Here is a 27,719-nt window from a genome sequence, read left to right as displayed (position 1 = left end):
GATCTCCTGCAAGGAGGCCAGCCCTGGGTGGTTCTCACTGAAAGCCTATTTGTGGATGAAAGTGCAGCAGCCCTGGGGTCCACTCGCACAGAGAGACGAGGCCAGTGATTAAGGGGGCGCGAGGGCAGGACGGCCCTTTAATTTGGGGCTGCAGAGAGAAGGGGGGCCGGCACTGGTGTATCTGTAGCCAGACAATGGCGATTACCTTCCTCTTTATCTGGCGGAGAGGGGGCTTTGAGAGAGCAATCTGAGGAGCGAAGGAAATGGCACGACACAGGATTAGTGGCACAACAGGACGGTAAATTAAATGTTGGAGATGAAAGAATGAGGCTCTGACATGCATCAATAGAGAGCATTTGCTGCATTCTAATAACAGCAGCCGAGGAGAAATACCTGTAGAGATTAGTGTGTGTGTGAGAGAGAGAGAGAGAGGGAGGAAAGATACACAATCATATAAATGACTTTGGACGCCTTTTGTCATGTGACAACCCTCAGCGGGGAAGCAAACAGGAAGGGTGTGTTTGTGAACATGAATGTAACTCCACTATAAAGTGTGTGTGAGAGAGAAATGGTGCCAGCAGGTCATAACTGTATGAATACACTGAATGGATAAATGTGACAGCGTTTGAACCCAGCTAATCCATGGTACAATACACAGTAAAGGACCTTTACCTGGGCAGGTGAGAATTAAGTGCCCGTTTTACACATCTACCTCTTCATAAAAGGAGCTGATTGGTTGGAGCTGAGCCTCTAAACATTTTAGACTTTTCTTTAGTCCATGATGACTGTTTCATGATGTATATGGACATAGTTACACATAAAAAAGCAAACAAAAGAAATAGAAATACAATAAATGGAAGGTGACACTTGTTGCCCAATAATGAAAAAATACAATTAAAGAAAGAGAAAATAAATAAACAAATATACACATGAGCAAACAAACACACTCTGGTAAAAAGTCAATCTTATCTAATATAATTTTAAGTCTTATATTCTTTTTTGAGGGTCATTTTGTAACATCTGTCCAGAGACTACAGCCTCTTGGCTAACTCTGGCATATTTATAGCAATATATAGATTAATGTGCACTTTCCCTGTTGAATAAATGAATAAATAAACTACATTAAAGTTATTTAAAAGTAGCCTTTATTATTTTTAACAAACCTGTAGATCTGAAGCCTACCATACTACAGGCTTCTTTTAATGTGATAATAGCATATCCAAATACAGCAGATTGTATCTTAAAGGAGGAAATGGTTACCAATAATATAATAATATCTATTGCATATCTCTCTGTCCTGGAAAAGGGATCCCTCCTCTGTGGGGCTTCCTGATGTTTCTTCCACTTTTTCCCTGTTAAAGGTTTTTTAGTTTTTCTTTATCCAGATCTAGGGTCAAAAGACAGAGGTGTATTGTTGTATTGGTATAAAGATTGTAAAGCCTCCTGAGGCAAATTTGTGATTTGTGATATTGGACTATACAAATAAAATTGATTTGACTTGACAATATCACACAGTTACTAGCCATTTTTTCTGACATTTAGTAGTTTATTGACCCAGACTAGATAATGAAAGTTTAAAGCTGCTCTGTTCACGGGTGTAAGACTCGGGTTTCAGGTAGACTACTGAGTGTTGTTTCTGTGGTTGCCGCAGGCGCAAACTGAAAAAGTTGAACCATCTTTAACTATGATAGCCATTCTCTCTCTCCTTATCACTGCTGCTGTCGCCATGGCTGCAGCCATGTTTACATCAGAAACAATGGAGGCAGTGGTGACAACCACTCTCTGGCTTAAAGTAAATTAAGTATTGAATGATCTTTCACATTAAAAGTATTTATCCTAATCTGTTTCTCAAAACCAGGACAAACTAATATATAATGATTTCTCATCAAAAAAGTAAAGGGTTGTGGCAGATTATGACTACCACAGCTAAATTCAGCCAGATTAGCTCTAATTCAAAAACAAAATCAGTCTTTAACAAACTATAGTTATTATACTGAAGATCCATATCCTTGAGTTTAAGGTTGACCTGAAATTTAATGTATTCTGAACTGATATTACTGTTACTGTTACTGTTGTCCGTTTCTGTAGCTAAACACAATATCTTATTTTAGGCCCCACTTCTATGCATTTTTACAATTTTGTCTAGCTTATATCTATATAAAGTCGCCATTTACAGTAAAAGTTTCTGTGGGACATTTTTTTATGAATGGATTCAAACTGATTTGCTCAAGATTATGGGAGCCAATACCTCACTTCCATACTGAAGGATTGAAACTGTCAGATGATCACAATTCAACTGGAATTCACCTTCATATATTATATTTTCATGGTGTGACATAATCGATTCCCATAATTCAGAGTTAGTATTCATACAGAAGTCCAATGCAGAAATCAAAAACATTACATTCTAACCCACAAAATCTAGAAGAGTGTCAGACATACAACGCCAATATCTGGTCACCTAATTTGAATATGAATGTGTGAATGCGAGTATGTCATTTATGAGGCTGGCACCTATCAATACAAATGTTGACCCGCAACACCTCCACAAGGATCATCAGTAAGTCCCTGCTGACATCCACATGACACCAAACGCAAGAATGTACCTACAATCAGCTCCCAATCCTCCACGTAAGGCTTCCTGATCACTGAGAGCATAACTGTTCAAATTAGTTGGTTTCTCTCAGTGGATCCAAAATGTATCCAAACAATCCAATCACAGATGTCAAGTTAGACTCTATTAAAAGTTCTAGCAAAAGTTCTTTCCTCTGTGTTACAAACAAAAAGTAACATTCAAACATATTCAAGTCATCATTAGCGAAAATCAACATACACAAACATTCTCATTAGTGTCTGGCATTGTGACTGACAGGTATTATAGATAAAAAGTGAGAAAATAACAAAACAGAGATGAATGACATTGTGACAAAGTTATGAAGTGAAAGAAAGAATAGAAACGAAGCGTCTGATGCACAAGCGACAGCTGAGAGGGAGAGAGAGAGTGCAGGTCCTGAACGAAGGCAGAAATGATTCAATCAAAGAGTAGCTTTATCTAGGTTATTACTACACTGAAGCAGGATGATGAAGAGGAGGTTTGCCTTAATCTCGGCCACAATGGAAGGGAACAAAGGCGTACTTACAAGCACTATCAGCCACAAATATCAAATCAGCTCTAGCTGCACCTAATCCTGCCAGACAGCATTGTTGATTCAATGAACCTGCGGTCAGAGACATACACAGCCATATGTGCAAAGGAGGTACACACACCGACTCACACACACGTATGCATTGTCGTTCACGTACATGGAGGCTGTTGTCTTTTCATTTGGTTTCAGCTACTGTACAGTGTGTCCCATGTTGTCATACAGTATCAGGGGAGTCAGATTGTTAATATTTGGCCTCAGAACTGCCTAAAATCAAGAACAACAGGAAGCAAATTCATTGTTTACTTTCCCATAATCACATTTGAACATAGAGTGCATGTTAGACTAGTGGTGTCATACAGATCATCTCTTTTTTTTAGTTAGTGTTAGTTACCACAAATACACCATATCATTAAAGCAGAAATCCTTAAGTTACCACTACACCACTGTCTTAAAACAGTCTGTAACATTATATGCTACTATACTGCATCCCCCTACTATTCCTTGACAAAAGGTGGCTACTAGGTCCACGACACACTCTGTGACCTCTGACCTTGTCAACACCTCTGTCTTCAGGCCCTGTCTACAGTAACAGCAGCAGTGGTGAGAACATCCTTGTTCAAGATGGCATTTGGCAGAGGGAAAAGGACACTCGCAACTTCATTATCCCACAATAACAGGCTAATTATTGTGTTTGTTAGCAACAAATCAGAGCACAACAGACTGCATGTCCCTGTCCTGTTTTGAGCATCTTAATTACTTACCCCCCACACCCCCATCCCTCTCTCTGTTGCCACTGCTGCTGTTGTTATTTTGCATATAAAAGGCAACAGCTAATTGTCTGGACTATAAATATTCGGCATGCAATTAGCGTCCTGGCCTGTCTCTGCGTTGTGTTATCACCTCGCTGTTTGGTACGTAGTGCAGACCGCTCACTCAATTCTCCATATCTAATGGGAGTTTGATAGCAGCACAGAACCTTTGTTTCTAAGAACAAATGACAGTGAGCGCCTCCCCTGTTGTCTCGCCCATCCACTTGGCTTTGAGGACAGAACACATCCACATCATCACTTGAGTAAGGAAGCACTAGAAGGTTAATGCCACACCGATTATACCTGTGGATGGTGTGCTACGTGGGGGACATGCAGTAGAAATAAAGTGCCATGCAGAATTTATGCATGGCATGAAGGGGTATTTGAAATACTGGGAACAATCTGTTTGAGGTGGACATTTTTGATCATGAGTATTGTAACAAAGAGAGAGTTCACACAGCTCTTGGAGACAACAAAGTCAGCTCTGCTGTTAAACTGAAAGGAAAACATTTCTCACAGGCCTCGAGGAAAAGGAAAAAAAAAGCAAAATCCTGAGAAAGACGTGAGGAGGGGCAGAGGAAAAAGAGGGTCCAAACACCAGGGTGTGCTGACATTCTCCTCCACCTCACCTAAAATTAAAGAAAGTGGGGAAGGGGAGAGAGGTGCAGAAGAAAGACAGCAGGGGTGGACGGGTAAGAGAGCCTTCACGGATGATTGCAGCCCAGTTTGAGCTGCTAAAGTGCAGACGAGAACTTCTTTCATCTCCCTTCAGGGTCACTGTCCACGGAGGGAAGGGTCCTGTCATCCTGCTCTCACTTCCCCGCAGTGAGCTTCCCAGCCCCTCAAGCTTCCCACCTAACAGAGCCATGGCACCCTGTGAAAGACCAGCAAACACAGCAGGATCAACCAGCTCAAAGCTGAGAGCGGCACCACGGGCAGCTGAGAGTTAAGGCATCACACGGCCTAAAGAAGGCCAGAAAGAGGCCTTATTCATTCTTGGAGGGAGAGAGGCCATTAAGAAGTTCACTTTAGGACGAGTCAAAGCGAACCAAATTGGCTAATGGAGAAGTCATGATTTTACGAATATAATGAGCAAATGGGCACAACTATGATGATAGGTAAAAACACAAAAAGAAACTCTGGAGACCACTGCCATTCCCCTGGGGGACACCAAAATGATTAAAGAAAGACAGAATAAAGCAGGTGGAGATTTGATGGGGAGGAGAGAGGCCAAGAATGAAGGAGACTGACCCCAGTCTGTGTGGAGAGGCCGACTGGAGCCTGGAGACTCGTTAGAGGCAAGATCCTGAGGGCTCCTAATTGGGCCGGCCAGGGCCAGGCAGTCTGAGAGAGAGAAGAGAGAGAAAGGGGAGTCAGTCTCAAGATCTGGGTTTGGAGAGGAGGGATGGAGGGGTGTGGGAGTTAATGGTGAAGGGGGCTTTCCAAGTCACATGAAAGTTTGTGGGGATGAATGTACCATAATTAGATTAATAAGTAGCTTAATTTATCGCAGCAGAGGATATCAGCGGCTCCACATTAGAGGCAGGCCAGAAGATTAGCCTCGATCAGCGTTTCCAAAACACGATTAGCCCCCCGGCACAAAGACCAGGCTCTTTCACAGGTTCCTACCACAAGGGCTGGGATTAGAGAAACATGTTGAATAATCAGCAGTGCCCCCGCATGCTCCTCTCAAGTCTGCACTGCAGCCAGGGGTGCAGTGCAACCCTTTGCCCCCTCCCTGTCCTGCTCACAACACTTATCAATTAGACTATTAGAGGGCCAATTAAAGTCAAGAGTGGATACACTAACACCAGGTTTGCCTGTACCACCCAGGTTCAGATACACACCTTCTGCATGTTCACTTTATCCACCTGCACCTCCTGAAATAATCAAACATCCAATACATGAGTCATCCTCCAATAAAATCCCTGTATGGGTAGTAATTCACCCAATGGCATTTGCCCATGAAGTCAAGCCCAGTCAATTAGCATCTTGGTGTGTGTATGGCCACTAAGTCATTTGGATATCCCAAGAGCCCCTGGGGACACACAGCTTCATGGCTAATTGATTGTCCCTTCAATCTCCTCTAGAATGCCAATAAAGACCTCAGCATATGTTCGCTCCAGTCCCGACCACCAGCTACATGCATCATGAATGCAGCGCTCTTACTAGGCTTTAGATCCTTTGATCCTCTACATCCTCCACATCCGGCCTCTTGTTTGAAAAAAAAAAAGTGGATGAAAAAAAACAAAACTGATGGGCCTTGAGCCAAGATCTTTGCAGAGTAGCCAATCTATAGTAGAGAGGTTGCAGCTGTTAGTCATCTGCTGATGACGCCCTCAAGCAATATCTCAAGCAAAACTCCACTCTGATTCTCAAGAACCTGTTTTTAGGAAGGGGACACCTGTCTTTACAGCGTTTCTGTTTACCTGTATAGTTGAAGAATCTCAGGGAACATGGAGAGGGAGTAACACAGGAAAGGAATCTCAGATGGGACATTTAGTCAAGTGTAATCTTCACCACCTCTGGGCACCACAGGAGCATATTTACAGCATCCAATACCACTTCTGCTGCACATAAGCTATTCTAAACATGATTTATACCTCTCAAAATCATGGTATTGTAACAATGATACCATATATCTTGCAGAATTGAATGCAACATTACAAAGATGCTGGTGCAGGCTCAAGGGTGTTTATAAATCACTCAGCTGTCACCACCTTGTCAGGGAGACGAGTCCTGTTTACCCTTGAAAAAGCAGCAACTTTTACATTTCCTGCTGCTGTGCCGTGACTGCAGGCCAATTATCCTGTGTGACTATGCAGCGCCATGCATTGGTGATAATGTGCACAGAGTCAACACGTCCCACTGACGGAGCTTGCTAGCAGGGGTTGGCCTCAGCAAGCCCTAACCTACCCTGCTGTGCAGGTCACTGCAGCGGGGCTCACCTCTGTTAGTTAAGCTGGAGGCAGTCTATGTGTGTGTGTGTGTGTGTGTGTGTGTGTGTGTGTGTGTGTGTGTGTGTGTGTGTATGTGTGTGGTTAGATGTGGAGATGGTAGAGACCTTCCCTCCTCTACACCATTTTTTCCCACACTGTTTGGAAACTAGATATCAGCCATGTTTTCTGGATATGAGAGAATATGAAAACAGCCTTCTAGTGTCAAACTCTACACATACATCATTCTGCACAGTGAAGCTCAAACATCCAAGTGAAGGAACAATAAGTAAAACACATACAACACAGTGGACTTTAAAGTACTGTATATAAACTACACATCCTCATAATTAAAAGACCACATAGGTTGATTGTACCTGCACTCCAGAACGACTCATTGGAGCATTTTCTAATATGACGCCTCTATCAGCAGTAATCATACAAAAATAATGATGTTTTACGGTGAGACAATGCTGTGGTTAAGGTCTGGTTAGGTTTAGGCACAAAAACCACTTGGTTAGGAAAAGATCATGGTTCGGGTTAAAATAATCACTTGAAACGTGGTGTGGGTTAAAGTTACTTCCTTAAAGTTATACAACCTTCATGGCCATGGCAACAGTAAACGCCACAACAATTGAAGTTAAGGTTTTTTTTAAAAAAAACTGTCCCAACTCGCAGTTTGAAACAGGGAGCGAACATCGGTCTCCTGCAGCTAAGTCCACTTTTTCCATCCACCTAACCCGTCTCCTCCTGATATGAAAATTTGTCACATTATACTGACGTCATCTAAACTGTGTCACTTCCCCAGGTCATAATTACTATGGCTGCGAGATGACATAAACATCACTATAGGTCGTTTTTGCCAGCTGAATTTTCGACCTATACTTTCTTTTTTCTTGTGAAAATGGGTGAAAACATGTGTCTTTTAAATATTTTTTCTGTAAATAAAAGACTTTGTTAAAGTGCACACTAGTGTCAGCAATTTCTTATCCACTATCATTTCTTAACTAAACCTTTAATACTCCCAAGCTCTTTACTCCACTCTATTATCTGAATTAATGCTTAACAAAGAAATCAAGCTTAGTTTGACTTTTTAAATTGGTATCTTGACCTTTGAAATCCCTTAGCGGCATCAGATTGTCACATTTAAAGGGTGGCTGGAGTTGGGGAGAGGACTTAACCAGCTGGAGCTCCACCTGAGAGGAAGAGCCTGAAGTCATGAGTGAAAGGTAAAAACCAGTTTAGATATACTTGCTGTGGAGAGGAAGTGAGAGCTTGATGAAACACTGTAAGTAACTTTTAAATCCTTCTTATGACCAGCAAAAAAACCCCTCTTGAATGGATTAGCAAGTATCTGTAGGTTGATAATGTAGTAGGACTTTCTATGCACCTTCTAACCAGTGGTCAGCTAGCTTCTCTCCTAGACTTCATCCTAGCATCGCAGCCCAACACTCTCTGCACTCTGCTTGTTAGATAGCAGCTGTTAAACTCTTTTCTGGTAGAGCAATGTCTGTTGCTGAACAAACGAGGGAAAAATAAACAAACCCCGGGCTTCATCAGGCCATGAGCAGTGTGCGGCGTGTTGCGCGCCCTGCTCCGCTCCACTAGCTACTCCGGCAGCTAGCCTTCGCCATGCACCAAATTAAAAACCCTCGCCATCAGGCAGACAGCTGGCAGCCTTCCCTCGGGAATGCCAATTAAGTTTGTAAAACATTTAGACAACAAAACTGTACAAGAGAAAAACATCCCATAGAGGCGGTTGTCCCCACAACTCCCAACAGTCCTCACCGTGACCCCCACTGCCCCCCCCCATCTGCAGCAGCCTCAGGAAACACCACCTCAGAGCATGCCCAGGCCCAAGAGAACAGCAAATATGCTCAGAGAGATACATGAATACCAAATCAAAGCCATTGATTCTGTCATGCTAATGTGTTGTTATAGCAAATTAAGAGATGATGTTTTATTAATAAGTTGGCGCCTTCTCCATCAAAAAAAGACTGGCAGCACAGGCTTCCTCTAAACAGTCACATAGTAGCTGACAGCTCCATAACACTGTAATTCTGACAAAATCACTTATATTGACAGTTGTAGAGTCATCAGAAGAGACCAAATTAGAAGACAGGTAGCAACTGAACATCTCAAATCCACCATCGTTGGCGTCTTATGCCACACGCAGTGTTGTAACAAACTAAACCACGGAGGCCAGCTTCAAACTCCAGCACCACGCCTGATCAAGTGTCCAGAAAGGTAACCTGAGTTTTTGGCCTTGGGGAAAAAAAGCTGGGTAGGGATTAGAATAATACCTAAGTAGCTTTCTGAAAATTGAACCCTTGAGTAGTAAAGGAATATGGTGGCCTTAGGCAAAGAGTGTGACCCACGCTCTCCTGCTGAATGCTTAGACTTGTTGTTTGTTCATCCAGGCAGCCCACTCCACAGTTGCTTCAGTGTGATACACCAAGATGTGACAGACAGAGTGACAGCGTGAGTAACTAATTGAGACGGGATGCAAAAGAGATCCTCTGAGCCTTAAGTAAATGGAAGTGGGAGAATGCCCTCATCTCCCAGCTTCCCCCCCGCTCCACACACACTATCCCTGCTCAGGGCATCTCTATCAATGTTAATTAGCTGAGCAATGATTAATATGGAAGCTAAATGAAGTTATTTCATGTAATCGGTGTTTCCTTTGAAAGATCATTCATTATGTCAATACAACTCTGTTTGAATTCCTTTAAGACAACATTGTTACAGCGAGAGGGGAGAGGTGTCACAGCTGAAAGACTGAAAATGAAGAAGAAACGCAGCAATGAAGACTGTAGCTTGCAAATTACCAAGTTCCCCACACAGACCCAATTTATTCATTCATGACAGAGATTTTCTTTCATCTCTTTCGTTTAAACAGAAATGCCCTTCTTCACAGTTTCCTCTCTGAGTAAGACTGATTCATAAATGCTCACACATGAAAAGCACTCGTGGCTCCATTACTTCCACGTGTTTGGCATTTTTTGGCTGCAGGTTATCAAACAAATTGTCCAAATTTAGACTGACACAAAAACTGGTGATGCAAAATCCATATTCAAGTAGTGTTCTTATATTAGCATTCAGATATATGAGAAAACAAGATTTCTTCCAAAGAATCTAGCATGTCGCTATTATCAACTCACAAACACACCTAGAAAATAAGTCAAACTCAAGATAAAGATATTTATTTGAATTGACTAAAAGGACTATAACAGTGTTTTGCATGCTGGAGCCCATGTACCACAAATTATGCATACAACATTACTGCATGTGACATTTTTTTGGCCAGTTGGGGGCAGTGGAACAAGCTGTTAACACAACATTGACCCATTATTACCAGGGCATTATCAAGTTAGAAAACAGTATTTACTCACTGGCAGACATAAAGCAACAATTGTCTTCATTTGGTGTTGTGTTACTGGCCACCTGGTGAATGTAAGTCCAAAATTCACTCTTCTTTTTAGCTCTGTTTTGGTTTCCACCAACTCCTGAAAGAAATATCTGGCTTCTTAGCTGCTAAATACTCTAATATGTACACAAGCTAGTCGCTGACTACCTGCAGTTTGGTGGTGGGTAGCATACAGTGGGTTTCTCAGAGGTGAAAACATCTGTCTGCTGCAGCTGGAAACAACACTAATGAGAGTGGTGAGAGTGAACCAAAACAGTAAAGTGGCTTTAAAATTAAAACAATGAGCTCAAAGATGCTAAAATGCTTCTTATAGGGCTGTGGGAACATTGAGAGTTGAGTAATAATTCTCTTTGGCTTTGTCACTATGAGTGACCCCTTTCACATTACACATAGTCATTTGATCCATTATTAACATACAATAAATATTACTACAGCTTTAAGGGTAGAAAATGACCAACAAGGAAACTCAGCAGTTCTAATACCCACTTTGTTATAGAAACCATTACTTTCTGTTGTCTGAGACCAATAAACTTTAAGTGAAACTAACACATATCATCTTCTAAACTTGAAATTCTGTAATAGCATTTAAACTGCTCAAGCTAACTCCAGCTGCCTCTATAGTAATGGAGAAAGTACATAACAGGTGGAGCAAAGCTTTGGCCACTGGAGGCAGTGCAACACAAAAACTCCAAATCTAACTTTCCAATGTTTCAACTCTCTTGCAAATCAAGAGCAGCAATCAGTAGATTAAACTGTTGCCATTGTCAGCGCCTCTGTGCCTGATTTTCTCCTCCTCTCTCTCTCTCTCTCATCTTTGCTGCTATCAGATGACCTCTCCTCCACAGATGGCACAAGAGCAGACACTGACAGCTTCATAATTCTCTTGACAAACAGCTCAGTAAATGATCACTTTGCCCCTATGTTAACTGCCAGCGTGGATGTAAAGGACTCAGACCCAGGAACGGAGCCAGAATTTAATTTCAGCCGACCGCGTGCTACATCTAGATATACTTTTATTAAGAAATGAAAGCTGGTAATTTTAGATACAAGCAGTGTAAATTCACGGACTGTTAATGGAGTTCCATTTTGGAGAGGCCTTTCCCTTTTGGGCTTTTAGAATCTAATCTCAGCCTATTGTCAGGATGGTCAGGGTGTCTAATCACCCTTAACCTTGCATCAGTGCCATAACCCCTTCTTTTTCCTTGCCCTGCCGACAATTTGAACATGATTTGAACATAATAACGAGACTTTTAGCATCCTAGTGCCTGCACCTTCTACCAGAATCACCACAACTAATGGGATCTAATCTATACAATAAGGGACATTAATATATATGCAAATCAGCCAAGGCTACATCTCTCGCAGGGGAGATAGACCGAGTTTGGCATACACTTGTATCATTTCTGTCACATGTGTCACTTAGTTGTTAATTACTGTTAACATCCCTAAAATGCAAATATGTGGTTCAGCAAATACAGCATGCACATGTATCCTTAAGTAATAATGTTCTGGGGAAGAAAAGGCCCCCTTCCCCCCTTGAAGGTCCAGCAATGGGGGGAATTTGAGGCATTGGGGGTTGAGGGTTGCAGGTCGGCTGTTCAAAGCCACTCTGTGCATTGTTGGGTAGTAGGGGATTAGGTCTCTCCAGGCTGCAGAATTTGCTTTCTAATTAAAAGGGATAAGATGTAGAAAAATAGTGAGGGGCATTACTACTGTAGAAAAGAAGGGGGTGGAAAGGAGAAATGCTGAAAAGAGGGGATAGAAGTTTGTAGTGTCACCACTGGTGTTTGATCACAAGACTACAAGAGTTACCAACCTCTTGTTCTGACTCTCTCTGCCATTTTCCCTCCTTCTGCTCTCCATCTCATTAACTCACCTCAAATTAGCACACACACTTTGAACCTCAAAACAAAGACGACGCTATTTTTCTTTTTTACTTACTATTGTTATGTTATGGTAGTAAACATGCATTCATATTAAATAACAGGCTGCAGAAAGTACAGTAGTCTTCAGACTCTGTTCCAGTCTGTCCAGAACATTTCAGACCATCTGTAGTGGAATTAAACATCACTCAGCACATTATTCTGTTAGTTACAATAATAAAAAGAGTTAAAGAAAGAGCAACTGACTACAGCACTTAATTCATTGTGTGTAGTGTAGTAGATTTACTCAAGTACTGTACTTAAGTATTAAAATGTTATGCTACTTAATACTTTTATTTCACTACTTTCAGGAGGGAAGTATCGTTCTTTTTATACTTTTTGAATTTTACATACGAAACGTGATCGTTCTCTACAATATTTGTCATAAACTACCTGAGAGTATTTAAAATGAGCTCCACCTCAACCCACTACGACAGCAAAATTCCACTTACAGATAAATGCATCAATGCAATAACCTAATGTAACTCTCACAGGGGCCATTTTGCTGCACACCAAGTACTTTTGTTTTGATACTTTTGTTTTTACATTTCTGCACTCCAGTGAATTTTTAATGCAAGGCTTATACTTGTAATAGAATGTTTTTACATTGCCGTATTGCTATTTGTTAGCTAAGTAAAAGATCTGAATACTCCTATCACCTCTGATAAAAATAAGTCAAGATCAATGATGTGCACTATTGGGTTAAAGTGAGGTGTTAGCCATCTCTAGAATATTGAAACACTTCATTTGAGCCACTTAACTGTATAATACTGAACCCAGGGGGCTGGTCTGTGACCCAGCATGTTTTTATTTAACCCTTACTCCAGTGTCCACCCCTCCTTCAGTCAGCATGCTGCTGTTTTGTTACCTTGTCCTCCAGCAGGGGTCCAGCTCTCCCCAGGCACCTTACAAACGAACCCTTGGTTTTAAGCACACACAGAGGCCTGATTCTTTTCCCCTGAGCCCTGGGAGGTTAACGACATGCCAACGACATGCCAGTGGAGAACAGGACCTCCGCCTCGCTCCCCTCCTCTTTTGGCCAACCCCCTTACCAGCACACGCACTGGGGTTTTTGTGGTTGTTCTGCACCAGCACAAACCCCTCTAAAACCTTCAAGCTCTGGAAACTCCATCTCAAACAGAGCAGCAACTCATTTCTTGGGAGCGTCTGGTTGCTGAAGCTCCCCCCCCCTCCCAACCACCACCACCACCTCCTCTATTTTTACCAAGCTCCATGAAGCTCTCACCTTTTACTCCCAGGCAATCCGATCCTATTTGGAGTGTGTGACGAGGGCCATTCTCCATCACCTCACTGATCAAGAGCCCCCCTGTAAAGCAGGCCCAGGGATGAGCAGGTAAAGATTTGGGGAGAAGAGGGAGTGGGGCATGTAGTGAAAGAATCTGCAGTGAGCCAAGGAGAAGATTAAACGGCGGCTAACCGTCAGTACTCCTCTCCCCCCCTCCCGCTTCCCCTAACACTCCCTTCTACTTCACTGGTGTCCTGAGGGGGAGTACTGGGGGGAGGGAGGGGAGGAAGAAAGCAGGGGGAGGCCAGTGGCACAGTGGTGGCTGAGCCATCTTGTCATCATAGCAGGACAAGCACATTCAACCGTGTCCTCTGTACCCTCCCATCTTATTCCAGACACTGTATTGCCCTCCACTGAAATCCATCAAAACCCCTCTCTTGGCCCCTGCCCCCTCTTGTTGGAAGAGTGCTCTCCGCTGGTGTCTTTTCTTTTTTAAAGGGCAGAGATGAGTCCTGGGCTCTGCAGTCTTTCCATGCGTCCAAATTAATTTGCGTCTGGGCAGCAACATAAGCAGCACGGGGCTATTTGATGAGAGTGTAGGGCAATGACATGCACTGGCAGTCATGCCTTGATCTCTTGCTTTCTTTCCTTGTCACTTTGCACCTCACCTTAATGCCAGACTCATGCCAGCCTCATCCACATGGGTGGCACATATACCAAACCTTGTGTTTCTAAGTGGGATAATAACTGGTGTGACTGGGAATACACTTCAAATCTCTGCTCAAGTGTGCTTTTTTTTGTGCGTGTATCAAATATCCTTCTTAATGCAAGCTTAAATTACCAAACCACTAAAACCACCAGCACCCTAAAAAACAAAAAACACACCAATCATGAAATGTATTGTCCTCACAGCGAATAGAATGAGGATGCACTCCATTGAGCAATTTCTGAAAATCCCTCTGCTAATTTTCTGATCAATACCTCAAGAACAGATCAGTTTCATAATAATAAACACACTAAGGACATCTACAAAACAGCATTCCTTTAGTTTGATAAATGGATGTCAAAGTGAACTTAATGCAATTTGACATGCAATTGAAGTTGTGATCCAAAAAGGGGACCACAGTTAATGCCTAATTAGCGTCCCTAAATAATAAAGCAACTTAGACTAATAATTATTGCATGTACCCGTTCTACCAGTTGCACTGACAATTAACCTTTCTCAACTGGTGATTCGCAATTTGAGTAAATCCTGTTATCAGCAAATATAACACATGGCACACACACACACACACATACACGTTTCAAACACCACTCAAGGAAATCTACGCAGTGTTTACGGTCGGAAAGCAGAACAACAAAACAAACAGCAGATATCCACTTTCAGTAAACATCACCCAACCACTTATACAGTATCTTCCCAGTGGCTTAGAGTGGGTGGGGAATCAACTTTAGGTGGCTGCTGTGAATGTCATTGAACTACTTGTGTTTATGCAGGCTTAATATTGCCGTGACAAGGTCTCTTTAAACACACAACAAATTCTTCAGAATGTATCAGGTCAATTCTGCCCGAGGGTCTGGTTTTATAAATGCCTGGCGTTGCTGTCAAGAAATTGACGAATAAAATATTAGAACCTGAAGAGAGGTGGGAGAATGCATGGTGTAGCAGCGGAGAACCTCACAAAGGAAAGTGTGGCTGTCTGTGGTGCTGCTGACCACTGTTCACATAAAAAAAAAATTGCTGTCCATGTCTCTGATATTAGATCACTGGAGCCAAAAACACGATTACCCAGAGACAAAATAAAGGTGAAAAGATTCAGGATTGAGCATTCTCCCAAAATGTCTCTCCCTCATCCCAATTTGGCAGCACTTGGCTTGCTGCCCACTCACATTGTGTGGACGGCCCTGCCACTGTTGCCATGGGGATGTGTGGACCTGCGCAGGCCCTGAAGGCAGAATGGCCTGGTGGTGAGGTGGGGGTTATCATCAGCAGCAGACTCCGCTGGGCCCCCATCCAGAGGCCTGGGTGCTGCTGGAGGAGCTGTGAGGCAATAGAGGCACCCCCCTCCCCAATCTCTGCAGGGCCTCTCTCCCCAGTGGATGCTGCCACTGTTTTGAACTCAGCGGAGGCTCTGAGATGGGACTGAGTAGTGTAGGGCTCCGGCCTGTCCACTGGGGGTCGGCTGCCTGACTCCCATAAGCCTGGGCCAGACGGGGTGGGCTGGGGTGGGAAGGGGCCAGGCAAAGCGAGCTGGACTGTGGCCCAGTGCGGTGACTGCCTGTCTGCCCAGGCGCTGGGCCACGCTGCCACTCCCCCCTGGGCTCGTGCCCCTGCACTTGGATTTCAAAGGGATGTGACAGGGGGACTGGCTTTCCCTCTCCATTGCAGGATCCCTGCCCCACCAACAGCTTCTCCAAAGCCCCCCCTCAAACAGCTTTCAGCCCCCACTCTCTCCCAGCCCCCAAATGCCCCTCCAACAGCTTTTCTGTTTCAGCCATGAACCCAGGCTCCCTCTCACACTGTGCCATTCCCACCACTGCTGCCTCACATTTGGGAGGAGAAGGGGGAGGTTGTGCTGCTACACTGCACCCATCTGCCCCATGTCTTTCCATGCTGTGGACCATGATGCTGCAGCATGGCTCTCTGGGCGCCGTAAAGACTTTGGCAAGTACACTGGGCCTTCAAGCACCCCTCCCTTTGTACTCTCCCTGTCCGCCACATGCACACACTGATGCACACCATCTGATTTAAAATGTACGTACACAAAAACTAGTGCATGTGATTATGCTCATGTAATGGAGGTAAGCAGAGACAGATGGTGGTTAATACAGATGAATGATTAAGACTCAAACTAAAAAAACAACAATTTGTCCAAAGTCATGCACTGACTTTACTTCAAGCTATCTCGGTTACGCCCGCAGTGCCCCAAGCCATCTGAGAAAGATGCGAGTCAGATGCGGTGCCACTGTGTCTGTATGGCAACCAGCTCGTTCAGCAACTGGCCCATCATCAGTTAGCATCCTACAAAACCAAAATGACACTGACAGGCTGCGTTTCAATTGGCCAAGATCTCCTTTTCTCTCTCTCTCTCTCTCTCTCTCTCTCTATCTATCTAGGTTTCTCTCTTCATCGCTCCCCGCATGGCATTTCTCTGGCAGGTCCTCCAGTGAAATTCCTCCCCTCCTGGTCCCGGCATTCCCGCAGCCAGCCTCCCTGCCTGGGCAGAGCGGAGTGGCTGGGGTTGGGTGGGATGGCACTCCCCCCGAGCTGGTCCCAAGCTACAGCTACGACTCCAGCACACAACACATTCCACCAGCCGCTGACCAGTCGCCCCAGCAACCAGGAGAGAGGTGAAGCGAGGAGGGAAGGAGGCTTAGTGGCGGTGTGTTTTATATCATCTGCTAGAGTTCTACATGAGATGAAATATACATGATATCCCCCTTGTGCCTTGCAGAACATGTTATTCATGGTCTCTGTGTTGCTGTCATTGCTGTTTGAACACTTTTGTGGACATCTGTCAAATCATCTTCAGTGATCAGTTTCTTTGTATTTTCTCAACAAAGGTTCAATTCAATCAAATGTCTCCTCAGTGGTTCACTGATGCTCAACACAGCACAAATGGACATCTCATGTTACCCCTCAAGTTAACGAACTGCAGTGTCCTCCACATCTCAGTCCTTCACAGGGATGTGATGGGGTGCGTATCGCAGGCTTGAATCTCTCTCAGTCCAAAGCTGCTCCTGGACAGCTCAAGTAGCAGTAGGACAGGAGCCGGACGGTCCCCTCCTCCGCTCCCTCCTACTTCTCCCCCAAGCTGAGCCAGGCGCTGTGTTTACTCTCCTAATTACAGGGGAGGGGCCGGCTGACAGGCGAGCCATCACAGATTCCCCACAGGCCCAGGGCTGGGAACGCTACAAACACCCATCGCTGTCTCCCAAATGTGACGGCAATGTCCAACTGTCACGGGGGAGCCTTCACTGGCAAAACCCAAGGGCCCAAAGAGAGATATTAAAGACATGAGAGGAATTGGCAGAGTTGGCACTAACAGGGGGTACGCTTGAGAAGTCAAAGTGGGGAGCTGGGGGCATCGCCAAAGTGTCATTCAAAGCAAAGTGGGGTTTGGACAGGGCACAAACACTGATTTACACACACACACACACACACACACACACACACATTACTCTTGCTCTTATCGAACTAAGGCGGGAGAGTTTCGTTTACCAGACAAGAAATCCAAGCAGTGGAGCCACCAAACCATGTGATAGACCACATTTATGAAGTAAGTCCACTGGATAACATTATTCACCCCTCCTGTACTATTTAAAAACCACACAGCTTTGTGACTTACTGTATTTCTCTGCTATTTCAAGAAAGCACCTGGCCAACAATTATTGGTTTTGCAAACACACACCACTAAGTTTGATGGTTATGATATTTAAAGTCCCTCTCAAGTCAAAAAAAAGTGTTTTATTTATTGTTACTTGACTTGGATGTTTGAGCGCCGCTGTGCAGAGTTTGACACAAGAGGGCTGTTTTCACATTCATCTGCTGAAAGTGAAAAGTTTATCTGTGCTCACCTTATGTCGTACACAAGTATGATTTAGTGACATCACAACTTTGGAAGTCAATCGGCCAGTCGTGGCTCAGCAAGCAAATTACACAAGTGTGATGCTGAAACCTGAAGCCTCCAGTGCACTGACTTTTTTGTCAAGTAGGAGACATTTCGTGTCTTATAGTTAAACCTTCAAAATGAAAAATGTTTGCGCTTTTATAGATTCAGGATTTTTGTCAATGAGGGAGAATGAGTAGATGTAATTTTTAATGAGGTAATTTAACTTTTAGACAGAAATAATTATTTTAAGCAGAATATTTTTATATGTCTAAAAACATAACACTTAGTTGCATATCATTTAGGATACTTTGTAACACGGATAAAATTATGTAGTCACACAGTTTGATACTTAACTGTATTGATGCAAAGTATGGAGCACTTTACAACCCTTGATGGAGAAAAGAATAGAGCTTTATTAATCTATCACTATGCTTTGAATTTAGGAAACTATACCTACAATATGTGTGTGTGTGTGTGAGAGAGAGAGAGAGAGAGAGAGTTTGTGCATGTACTCTAACCCTCCTCTCAGGGAGGTTTAATCCACTAGAGGTTGTAATGCTCCAGTGCTGTTGGGGGGTCTGAGAGAATCCCTCTGGAAGCATGGTGGCTGACCCTATCATATATTCAGGTCAAATAAACAAAACAGTGTTGAGAGAAAGGTTAAAACAGAAGCATCAACTCTTCACCGGCTCTCCAAAACGGCTGAGATTGTCCCGTTTCCCACCAGCAACACTCACCTCAGCCCCCGAGAGGCAAGACAAGAAAACCATTTGATAAATCATAAATAGTCACAGTTGTGCAAGTGCTGTGACCATTTCTAAAATTTATTATGGGGATTACACACAAAATCGCACAATGTAACATTTTCAAATGTGTTATGAATGCCTCCCAGAATCCAATTCAAATCCTAGGTTACCAAATAAGCCTGAACAAATCCCCCACATTGAGTTCTTCCTCCTTTGAAGACTTGAGAGGTCCGGTCTGCAGGGCAGGTTTTACCACGCCATGCAGACACCTCAGCACACAGAGAGGAAGCCTACTGACGGCTAGGTGGAGAGTGAAAGAAGGAGAGCAGGGTGGAGGTTTGACAGTGATATCAGCATAGACGTCTGTATTTGCAAATTCATTTTTAATTACTTTCAAGACAGTGCGGAGACAGAGATGAAACATAAATACGATCATAAATAAACTTTGTTAAATTCTTCAGCACATATGCCAAAATATAACATGAATTGAGAGTTATATCAAGTTGTGAAAAAAAAAAGCATCTAGCGACGTGTCTTTGTGGAAGAAGTAGAAAGCATCCAGTCATTCAGTCAGTGTTAACCTTGAGGCAGCAGGACACACGCACACTTCCTCCCGCCTTATATTTGTCCTTGTCGGTTTTTCCACCAGTCTTGACTTTGCCTCCTCATTGATGATCTGAAGGCGAGTGTGTTTAATTGCATCCGTTTGTTTGTCGGCGAACTCCTGCGCAAACACAACACAAACAATTATGGCACTAATTAAAAGGCATGTCATATTAATGGAAAAGGCAAACTTGGCAAACACACACACACATACATGCAGCCACACAGCATTATGGAGCCACCACATTTGAAATAACAGAGAAATCTGTAAACCACATGATTTCTTGATCAGTACACCTTTTTCATTATAAAAGTAAAAAAGAGGCTATTTTTTTTAAGCTGTATGCATTTGTAACAATGTTAATAATTAGAGATAAAATCCAGAGTTGCTTTGTGAATCAGTGTGGCTGCTTCTGAGTCACTAAACTCTTCCCAAACTGACACTGAATGGGGTTTCTCCCCCTTTAATCCCTGGGGAGGACTCTGAATGTGTTTTGATGACCTCTGGGGTCAGTTACATGTTACATTACACAAAGATTTAGCTCCTTTGTGATAAGGGAACAGCGTGGGGAAAGCCCTCTGTTTAGACATCTCGCTCACTACACGGTGCACCTTTTTTGCAAAGCAGCAGCAGCAGCAACAGCAGCAGCAGCGGCGGCAGCAGCGGCAACGTATCCATCAAACCTGCCGGGCTAATTAAAATACAGCTTGTGATTATCCTACTTGAGCTCATCTCTCTCTCTGTCTCTCCCACACACACTCACCACCAAACATAAACACACACATCTATCCACAATAAATAAAGGATGGTAACCTCAGTCATTTTATCAGCTTCATGTAAATCTGTACACACACATGAACCTAAATAAAATAACAAATATTTTACTAAATTTGTATGAAGGTTTAAATTTTCCTGTCAAAATAACAACTGGAAATATGAGATTCTGCAAACTAAGTTTAAAATGTGAAAGTGTAAAGGTCTTAAATTATCTCATATTTGGAGGATTAATAATAACAGTGAAAAAAGAGAAGAAAAAAAGATTAACAAAGCTAACTAAAGCAATGCTAAATGATCAATTCTTCAAGTTGTTTTCTTGCAAAAAGGCAAAAAGAAGTTAGTTCACTTTACATGCAGAGGGAAAAGCTTTTCTTAACATTACAGATTATCAGAATTTCTCTATATAAACTGGCTTCATTGGATTTTATTCCTTTTTTTCTGTCTCCTTTTTAAGCTCAGAATGAATTCCACCAACACATTCCTCATACTCAGCCATGCGAATATCAAACAAGGAGGGAAGGAGGCAGAGGAGAGGAAAAGCTGCCTGCACAGTTAGATGTATGTATGGTGTGTGTGGTAAATAAATGCTGCTTCAATTCAGATTCCCCACAAACAACATCTGCGAGCCAATATATAAATGCTGTTTTATTTGTTCTATTTAATTTTTAAAATCATACATTTATTCATTCTATAATGTATTGATTGTTTTCTTTTAACTGCCTGGATAAAGTGCACAGGGGGAGAAAACGAGGGGCTGCCTGCCCATTAATTATCCAATCTTAAAACACGATTTTCCTTTCAAGGCTATCATACAAGGGGTCAAACATCTAGGCCTGTGCACTTTCTTTGAAAAGACGTACAGGATACGCATTAAATGGTGGAAATCACAGGTTGGAGCAGGCCTGGTGAAATCCTCACCCTCAGGTTGAGTGTAGCAGAGGCGGAGATAAAAGCCGTCGTCGTCAATTAGCCGGGAGTCAGTGGGAGCGCTGCTCGCCAGAGGCGTTTAACTCCTTCTCCCTTTAAACGTCCTTTTAAGATACAAAGTCCCTGCGGAGGGCCTGGCTTTACAATTTAATAAATTATTTAGCAATTTAAACGGTGAGATCCATCAGATAACAGCGCCAGACGTCATGATTTTCCACGCAGCATTTAAAAAAAAAAAAAAAAAAAAAAAAAAAGTCTCGCGTTAGGATGCATTATCATGCAGCTGCAAAAACATGAGGAAGCATTCACATATTTTATGGGATGTAGTTTCTACCTGCAAGCTGATTATTCTTCAATCGCCTTTTGAGACAATTCAAGTCAGTCTTAGGCCCGACGTGAAAGTAAAATTATATCAAATATTTTTATACAGCTGCAGGTCTTTTAGGAGGAGTATTTATTTTAAGGATGAACTTTATTCTGAGCTAAATATATATATATTTTTTTGCAAAGAGTCTGGTCACAGCCACAAATATGAGAAGGCTAAACTGTGATCTTTGTGATGCACAAAAAAGCAAACAGCAACATATTTTAAACTCCATTATCATGACCTGCTCCTCTCACCCATTTAAAGCTGATCCATATGTGACATGAATTTATTTCAGAATGATTTAAATCAACATGAAAAAAGGGAAGATCATTTTAAATTTATTCCACTTTTTCATTTGATTAGGTGTGTAAAAACATAAATAAACTATAGAAAATAAAAAAAACAGGATACCTGAAGGTGTTGCAGCTCCATTCCTCCAAACAGGCAAACTCGCAGCAAAACTTTTTTCTCAGCTGAGATGAGATCTCTGCTCGGTTGTTGATAGAAATCCAGGGTTATGATCCATACAGCCGCTTCCTCTGATCGAAATCTGTCAAAAAGAGATGTTACTGAGTTTGTGAAGTTGATATATATATATGTGTGCCTGTGTGTCAGTGAGTGTGAGCCCTCGTCAGGCTGCCGCTGCACCTTTGACTCTGGCCTTCCGCACGAGCCACAGAGAGAGGCAAAACGACGATTCATAAAACCCACGGTCTGCCTGTGTTTATAAATCTAAATCAATATTCCAATCTGTTTGAAGTGAGCGGGTGTGTCCGTGCAAGCGCGCAGTATGTGTGTGTGTGTGCGTATGTGTCAGTGTGTGTGTGTGTGTTTGTGCGTGTGTGTGTGAGTGTGTGTGTGTGTGTGAGAGTGTGTGTAGGTGTTCCACAAAGCCTCTTAAGATGATACATTTACCAAGCCGTGACAAAAACCCTCGGCATATTATTTTGAGATGGGCACGCAGGTTCAAAATTCAAGTGACGTAGACGAGGCTTATTTGTCCCTTGCAGCTTGTAGGTCCTCCAGTAAATGTGACAGGGGATGAATCTTACACTACAGCCTTCAAAAGGACTACAAATATATATTTTTAATAACTATTATTATTGTTATTATCATCATCATTATTAATATTATTATCAGCATCCTTGTTATTATTAATACAAGCTATTAAAATGTTACAACACAACAGAAAACCTGTAAAAATGTGTTGTCTTCTAAATAAAATTGAAAATAAAATAGGCCTACCTTCATATAAAGAGCTGTCTTTCATCTTCTTTCACATCTTCCTCTTGCTGACACCAATAAGTGCCTTGTCGTCAACTGCAGCCCCGGCCTGTATCAACCTTTTTTTTTTTTTTTCCTCCATTCATTCATCCTCATCTCTGGGTGTTTGCACACTGCAGGTCCGGTGTGCCAGTAAAGAGTCCGCCGGCTGCTCGGTGCCTCTCGGTGGGAATTCCTCTGTAAATATTCTGGGTGATTTTTTGGTGCGGGCCTGTATCAGGCTGATGGGAGCAGACTGGCTGGCTCTGTGGCTGGGAGGACAGTTTTAAGGAAATAAGTCTCTCTAAATCCCCTTTTTTTGCGACGCGCTGGAATGTGAGAGGACGGTGCAGCCTTCACATGGAGTGCCCTGGCGATTTTTTTTTTTTTTTTTTTTACCTCCTCTCTTTTTTGTCACAGATTTATTTTTTTTCCTTCCTGTTTTAAATCTTTTTCTCAAAATAGGAGCTAGAATTAGTATTAGTTACACTCACATTTGCGTTATGATGTATCATGAAGTGTGCGATTCAGTGCTAAGATGCGTTATTATTGCTCGATTGTCTGCAACTTTTTAAGATTAGAAATAAAAATTCGGGGTGGTTTTTAAGACGACCTCAATGAAGAGAAGTGATGCACTGGAGGGTATTTTCGAAGTATGAGTGTGTATTCCCACCAGTAATATATTGTAAATACATTTTATTTTAGATATCTCTTTATTTGCGACCGTCCTCACACAGCCAGCCTTTATATAACTTCTCTCAGTTTAATACCTCCATTGGATAACAGCGATGTCTAATATAAAATATTAAAAAAATGTGAGTAAACTGACTTTTCCTCGATTTAAACTCCACTCCTCATGACCCACCGGCAGACGTGCGTTTATTTATCATTAACGTCCCCTCTCTGCGGTGGGACGGGGATGTTGTCAGTCGCCCTCTCGCTGCCATTGGCTGAGGACCGTGCGTCAAAAAAGTAGCTGGAGACATTTGTTTCCCAGAAAAAAAAAAAAAAAAGAAAAAAAAAAAAACGGGGGAAAAAAAATCCTCCCCACCAGTGTGAGAGACGGAGACAGAGACAGACCTCAGCTCAGTCCTGCGGCTCCTATTGGCTGGCAGTTTGTACAAAATCCAACTCAAACCACTTCACTCACAACACACCAACAAATCCTAAAGGCGTTCATGCAGCCTCCTCCTGCATCACTCCGCCGCTGCCGCACCGCTTCCAAACCTGATGCAGCCGCTCAACCTTTAACTTTTACCCGCACTGTTGTTCCGCCACTGACGACGACTGCTTCTGCTTCTGCTTTTGGTTGGTTTTGTGTATTTTTATCGACCAGGACGTCGTTGATCCGCACAGAGTTTAATTATTTCTCCTGGAGGAAACCAAGCAGACAAAGAACTTTCCACTCGCCAATAACAGGGTACGTTTTACCTTTATTATAATAATACAAATAATTATTATTATTACTGTTATAATTGTTATTATTATTATTGTCATTATTACTGCTACTACTACCCTATATCGAAATTAAGAATCGCGGTCAAAATTTGGAAGCCTGTGGAAATCACACCTGCAATTAAACCACATTTCAAAGTTTACAAGATAATTTTCTCCAAAAGAGAAAATAAAGCGTTTCAACTATGTTCCTGCTGCTAAAATAAAAGCCATGAACATACTCAAAGAAATGCCAGTGTGAACGGTGCAGACTGTTTAGTGGCATCACACTGAAGATGAAGCTAAAACCTTTTCTAATCAGTCCGTCTGTTCTTTTAATTTTTTAATTTTTTTTATTTTTGGAGAATACAGAGACAATAAGTCACCAAACTCTTGTAGATTGACGTAAATCTTGGCGAGAAATGCACGTAGAGTGCACACAGAGCATCCGATCAGCAGTGCCAATTGATTTAAGTTACATTATCATTGGCTCAAATAGAGAAAATAAAGAAAACAAAGACAGATTTGAGCTTTTCGGATATAACAGGTAATTTTCGTCATAATTAAATGTTTCCTGCAGCTCAGTTTCACACTCTCACTGAGTGAATCCAGTACTGCCAACCGAGGGCACCGAGTCCATATTCACTGAGTGAAGTTTCAGTTTAAAATAAACCCTCATTTATGCCACACAGCTTTCTCCTCAGCAGGAATTTGGAGACGATTTAATGCAACAAAAGGGGATAAATGTGGATGCGTAAAAGTGACACCTGCGCTGAAGGGGAAGAAGAAAATATTAGGCCTGCTATGCTATCGAAAAATGTTTCGGGGCCTTGTCTCTGTGCTGGCTATAATTTAGAGGACAATAAACCAACACGTCACATTTAATATGTCACACTTATGATTTTTGAGGCTCTGGTGACAGATTGTATTTATGCGTCTAAATCGGGAGTTTAGCTCCATTAATTGAACATTTATAATAATTAATGAACAGTTTCATTTTTTTTTTCTCTCTACAAAGTGCTGAGGATTATTCTCATCAGACTAAATAAATAAAGACTGCAAAACGTAAACGTGGAGTTAATATAAAAGTCAAATGCCGTGTTTGATTTGCTGCATCATTTTTAGGAGCCTGGAGCACTTTAAACTGTAATCACAGCAAACTGCAGCTCCAGTTAGATGCCACTCGGATTATCTCGTTAATTCATCAACAGGAAAAAAAAACAAAACATTTATCGTAATTAATTCTCGGACAGGGTAATTATTATTGAGCGGGTGTGTGCAACTGGTAGACGGATCTGTTTTAAGTGTGACAGATTGGGATGAGGGGGTTAAAACCGTTGGATATTGAAGGGGAAAAAATGCAACTAATCAAGACGCACAGTGGGGATAACGGGTGAGGGTCACTGAAGTTGAAGTGACAGCAATCACGCATTTACCAATCAACATCACAGAGCAGGTTTATTTCTGATTAAAGTACTGCAAGGACAGTCACGTGTTCAAAAGCACGTCCCTTTTTTTTTTATTGAATTAAGTCTTCTCTGCGTAAAATAAGATCGTGTTTTTAAGTTAAAAATATGAATAATTTTCACTCTAAATTGCCTTGAAAATTCATGCCAATCATGTAGAAAGATTTTTTATTTAGGGTTTCTTAAACAGGGCCAAACATTTACAAATAATTAGGTCTGAAAGATGATTATTCTGATTATTAAATAGGATGGATATGTGAATTCACATGTTTCAGTAACATCAGGTAAATTTCTTCTTTCATTTATAGACAAAACTTTACATTAAACTAGAGAGACAAATACATGAAGTATAAAAACTGAGTAAACACTTTGGTAAAGGTTGTATTCATATTTTATCTTAAAGAGCACATGACAGTTAAAGGTACACGTATTTATTTAATTGTACTACAGGAACCAGTGACAAAAAAATAACTTTCAAGTGACTTGTTGCAATTATAGCAGCCTACCAGTGTATTGCTTTGTGTGTGTGTGTGTGTGTGTGTGTGTGTGTGTGTGTGTGTGTGTGTGTGGGAGGGAGTGGGGGGGCTTGTCGAGATGAGGACAGCTGGAGATGTGGTTGGTGCTTTTTGAAGAGCGCCGTGCGTTTTGGAGAGGGCTCATTTCACGACAGCGGCAATGCAAACGGACCTAATATCTCTTCATCGATGTTCTTCTCTTCTTCTCGTGTTTTGGAACAGGTGCCCGGTATAACACGGACCACGCTGCGAAAAGAGGACACCAAGTATACCTCGGGAGCTCCATCCATTTTCAAAATTTTCTCCAACTTCAGCCCACAGACAAACATTAGCATGATGTCGTATCTAAAGCAACCACCTTACACAGTCAATGGCTTGAGCTTAACTACTTCCGGAATGGACCTTTTGCATCCATCAGTGGGCTATCCAGGTGGGTTTAAACTTTTTGAAGAATGAAGAGTAATGACAGAACATTAATGGCTTGAGGCTAATAGGTAAACGGGTGGGATGATCCTGTGTAAACATCAACTACCAACCAAACCCACTAATGATAATAATATATAACACGATACTATATAACAAATTAAACGACACGTTACCCAACTTCTTGCGCAGACGCACACAATTCCTCTGAGTCTGCTCTTATGTGATTTAATTTTTTATGTGGCTTCTGAATAAATTATTGGCAAATTTGTTAGATTTTCTCGCTATGGGAGATCTGCATTTAGTCTGGGCTCATTAGACTATAAAATATGTAAATGCTTCAATTTAACACCGACGTCTACATCTCCCAAGACTCGTGCGTAATTACGCAAACAATATTCTCTAAGTTAAATTTCTGTATTTGATTTTTAAGTTTTTTTTTTTTTTTCAAATATATATACCAACATATTTTATTTAATTTACATTTCCCTTTATACTTGCAGCAACGCCACGGAAGCAAAGGCGAGAGAGGACTACTTTTACGCGCGCTCAGCTCGACGTTTTGGAGGCGTTGTTCGCCAAAACTCGGTATCCGGACATATTCATGCGCGAAGAGGTGGCGCTGAAAATCAATCTACCTGAGTCCCGTGTACAGGTGAGTTGACCAGAGCACCTGCCTTTTTTGAAAATGGTTAAATATGAATATTTTAGGTATGAAAAAAATTACTGGACTGTACCATCATTTATTTGAAAAAAACGTCAAAGCAAAAGTGGAAATGACGGCATAATGACTAATTCTTGATCATTTACAAGCTATTATCCAGATTTAACAATGTGGAAAATAAAAAGGCGTCGAATTAAAATGTTTTAAAAATACATTTTATATCTGCACTGCACGAAACACTAATCTTAACCCGTGACTGACAGAATATCTAAAGCTTATTATTTTGTCTTCCTTAAATCAAGTGGAAAACTTGCCAGTGGGGTGAGATAATTCCACTTAAGGATAGACTCCTGTTTCGAGATTTGGGGAAATGAAATGAGACGGATCAGTCCACTGGTACCAAAATATTATAAGTTGGTTTGAGAAAAAGTCTA

General features: G+C 42.0%; 1 protein-coding gene and 1 long non-coding RNA gene across 3 annotated transcripts in view; one reads left to right on the top strand and one right to left on the bottom strand.

Moving 5' to 3' along the window:
• Window positions 1–18,955: 18,955 nt before the first annotated feature.
• The window catches only part of LOC137199946 (uncharacterized), a 9,417-nt gene continuing 653 nt past the window's right edge, over window positions 18,956–27,719 (bottom strand). Inside the window, exons 2-5 of the long non-coding RNA XR_010931883.1 lie at window positions 22,766–23,055; window positions 21,932–22,070; window positions 20,061–20,140; window positions 18,956–19,569 (exon numbers count right to left, since the gene is read on the bottom strand). This is a non-coding gene — a long non-coding RNA (uncharacterized lncRNA). The remainder of the gene's footprint in view (window positions 19,570–20,060; window positions 20,141–21,931; window positions 22,071–22,765; window positions 23,056–27,719) is intronic.
• Window positions 24,072–27,719, top strand: part of LOC137199945 (homeobox protein OTX2) — a 9,619-nt gene continuing 5,971 nt past the window's right edge. The window contains exons 1-3 of one of the 2 annotated variants that reach the window (XM_067614596.1): window positions 24,072–24,203; window positions 26,421–26,628; window positions 27,125–27,276. In XM_067614596.1, the coding sequence (XP_067470697.1) occupies window positions 26,532–26,628; window positions 27,125–27,276 (249 nt within the window). In that variant the 5' untranslated portion in view covers window positions 24,072–24,203; window positions 26,421–26,531. The other variant, XM_067614595.1, reaches the window with a different exon arrangement.

Source organism: Thunnus thynnus, chromosome 16, assembly GCF_963924715.1.
Source record: "Thunnus thynnus chromosome 16, fThuThy2.1, whole genome shotgun sequence".
In the NCBI taxonomy this organism is placed as follows: domain Eukaryota; kingdom Metazoa; phylum Chordata; class Actinopteri; order Scombriformes; family Scombridae; genus Thunnus; species Thunnus thynnus.
This window is presented reverse-complemented; position numbering and strand designations above follow the sequence as displayed.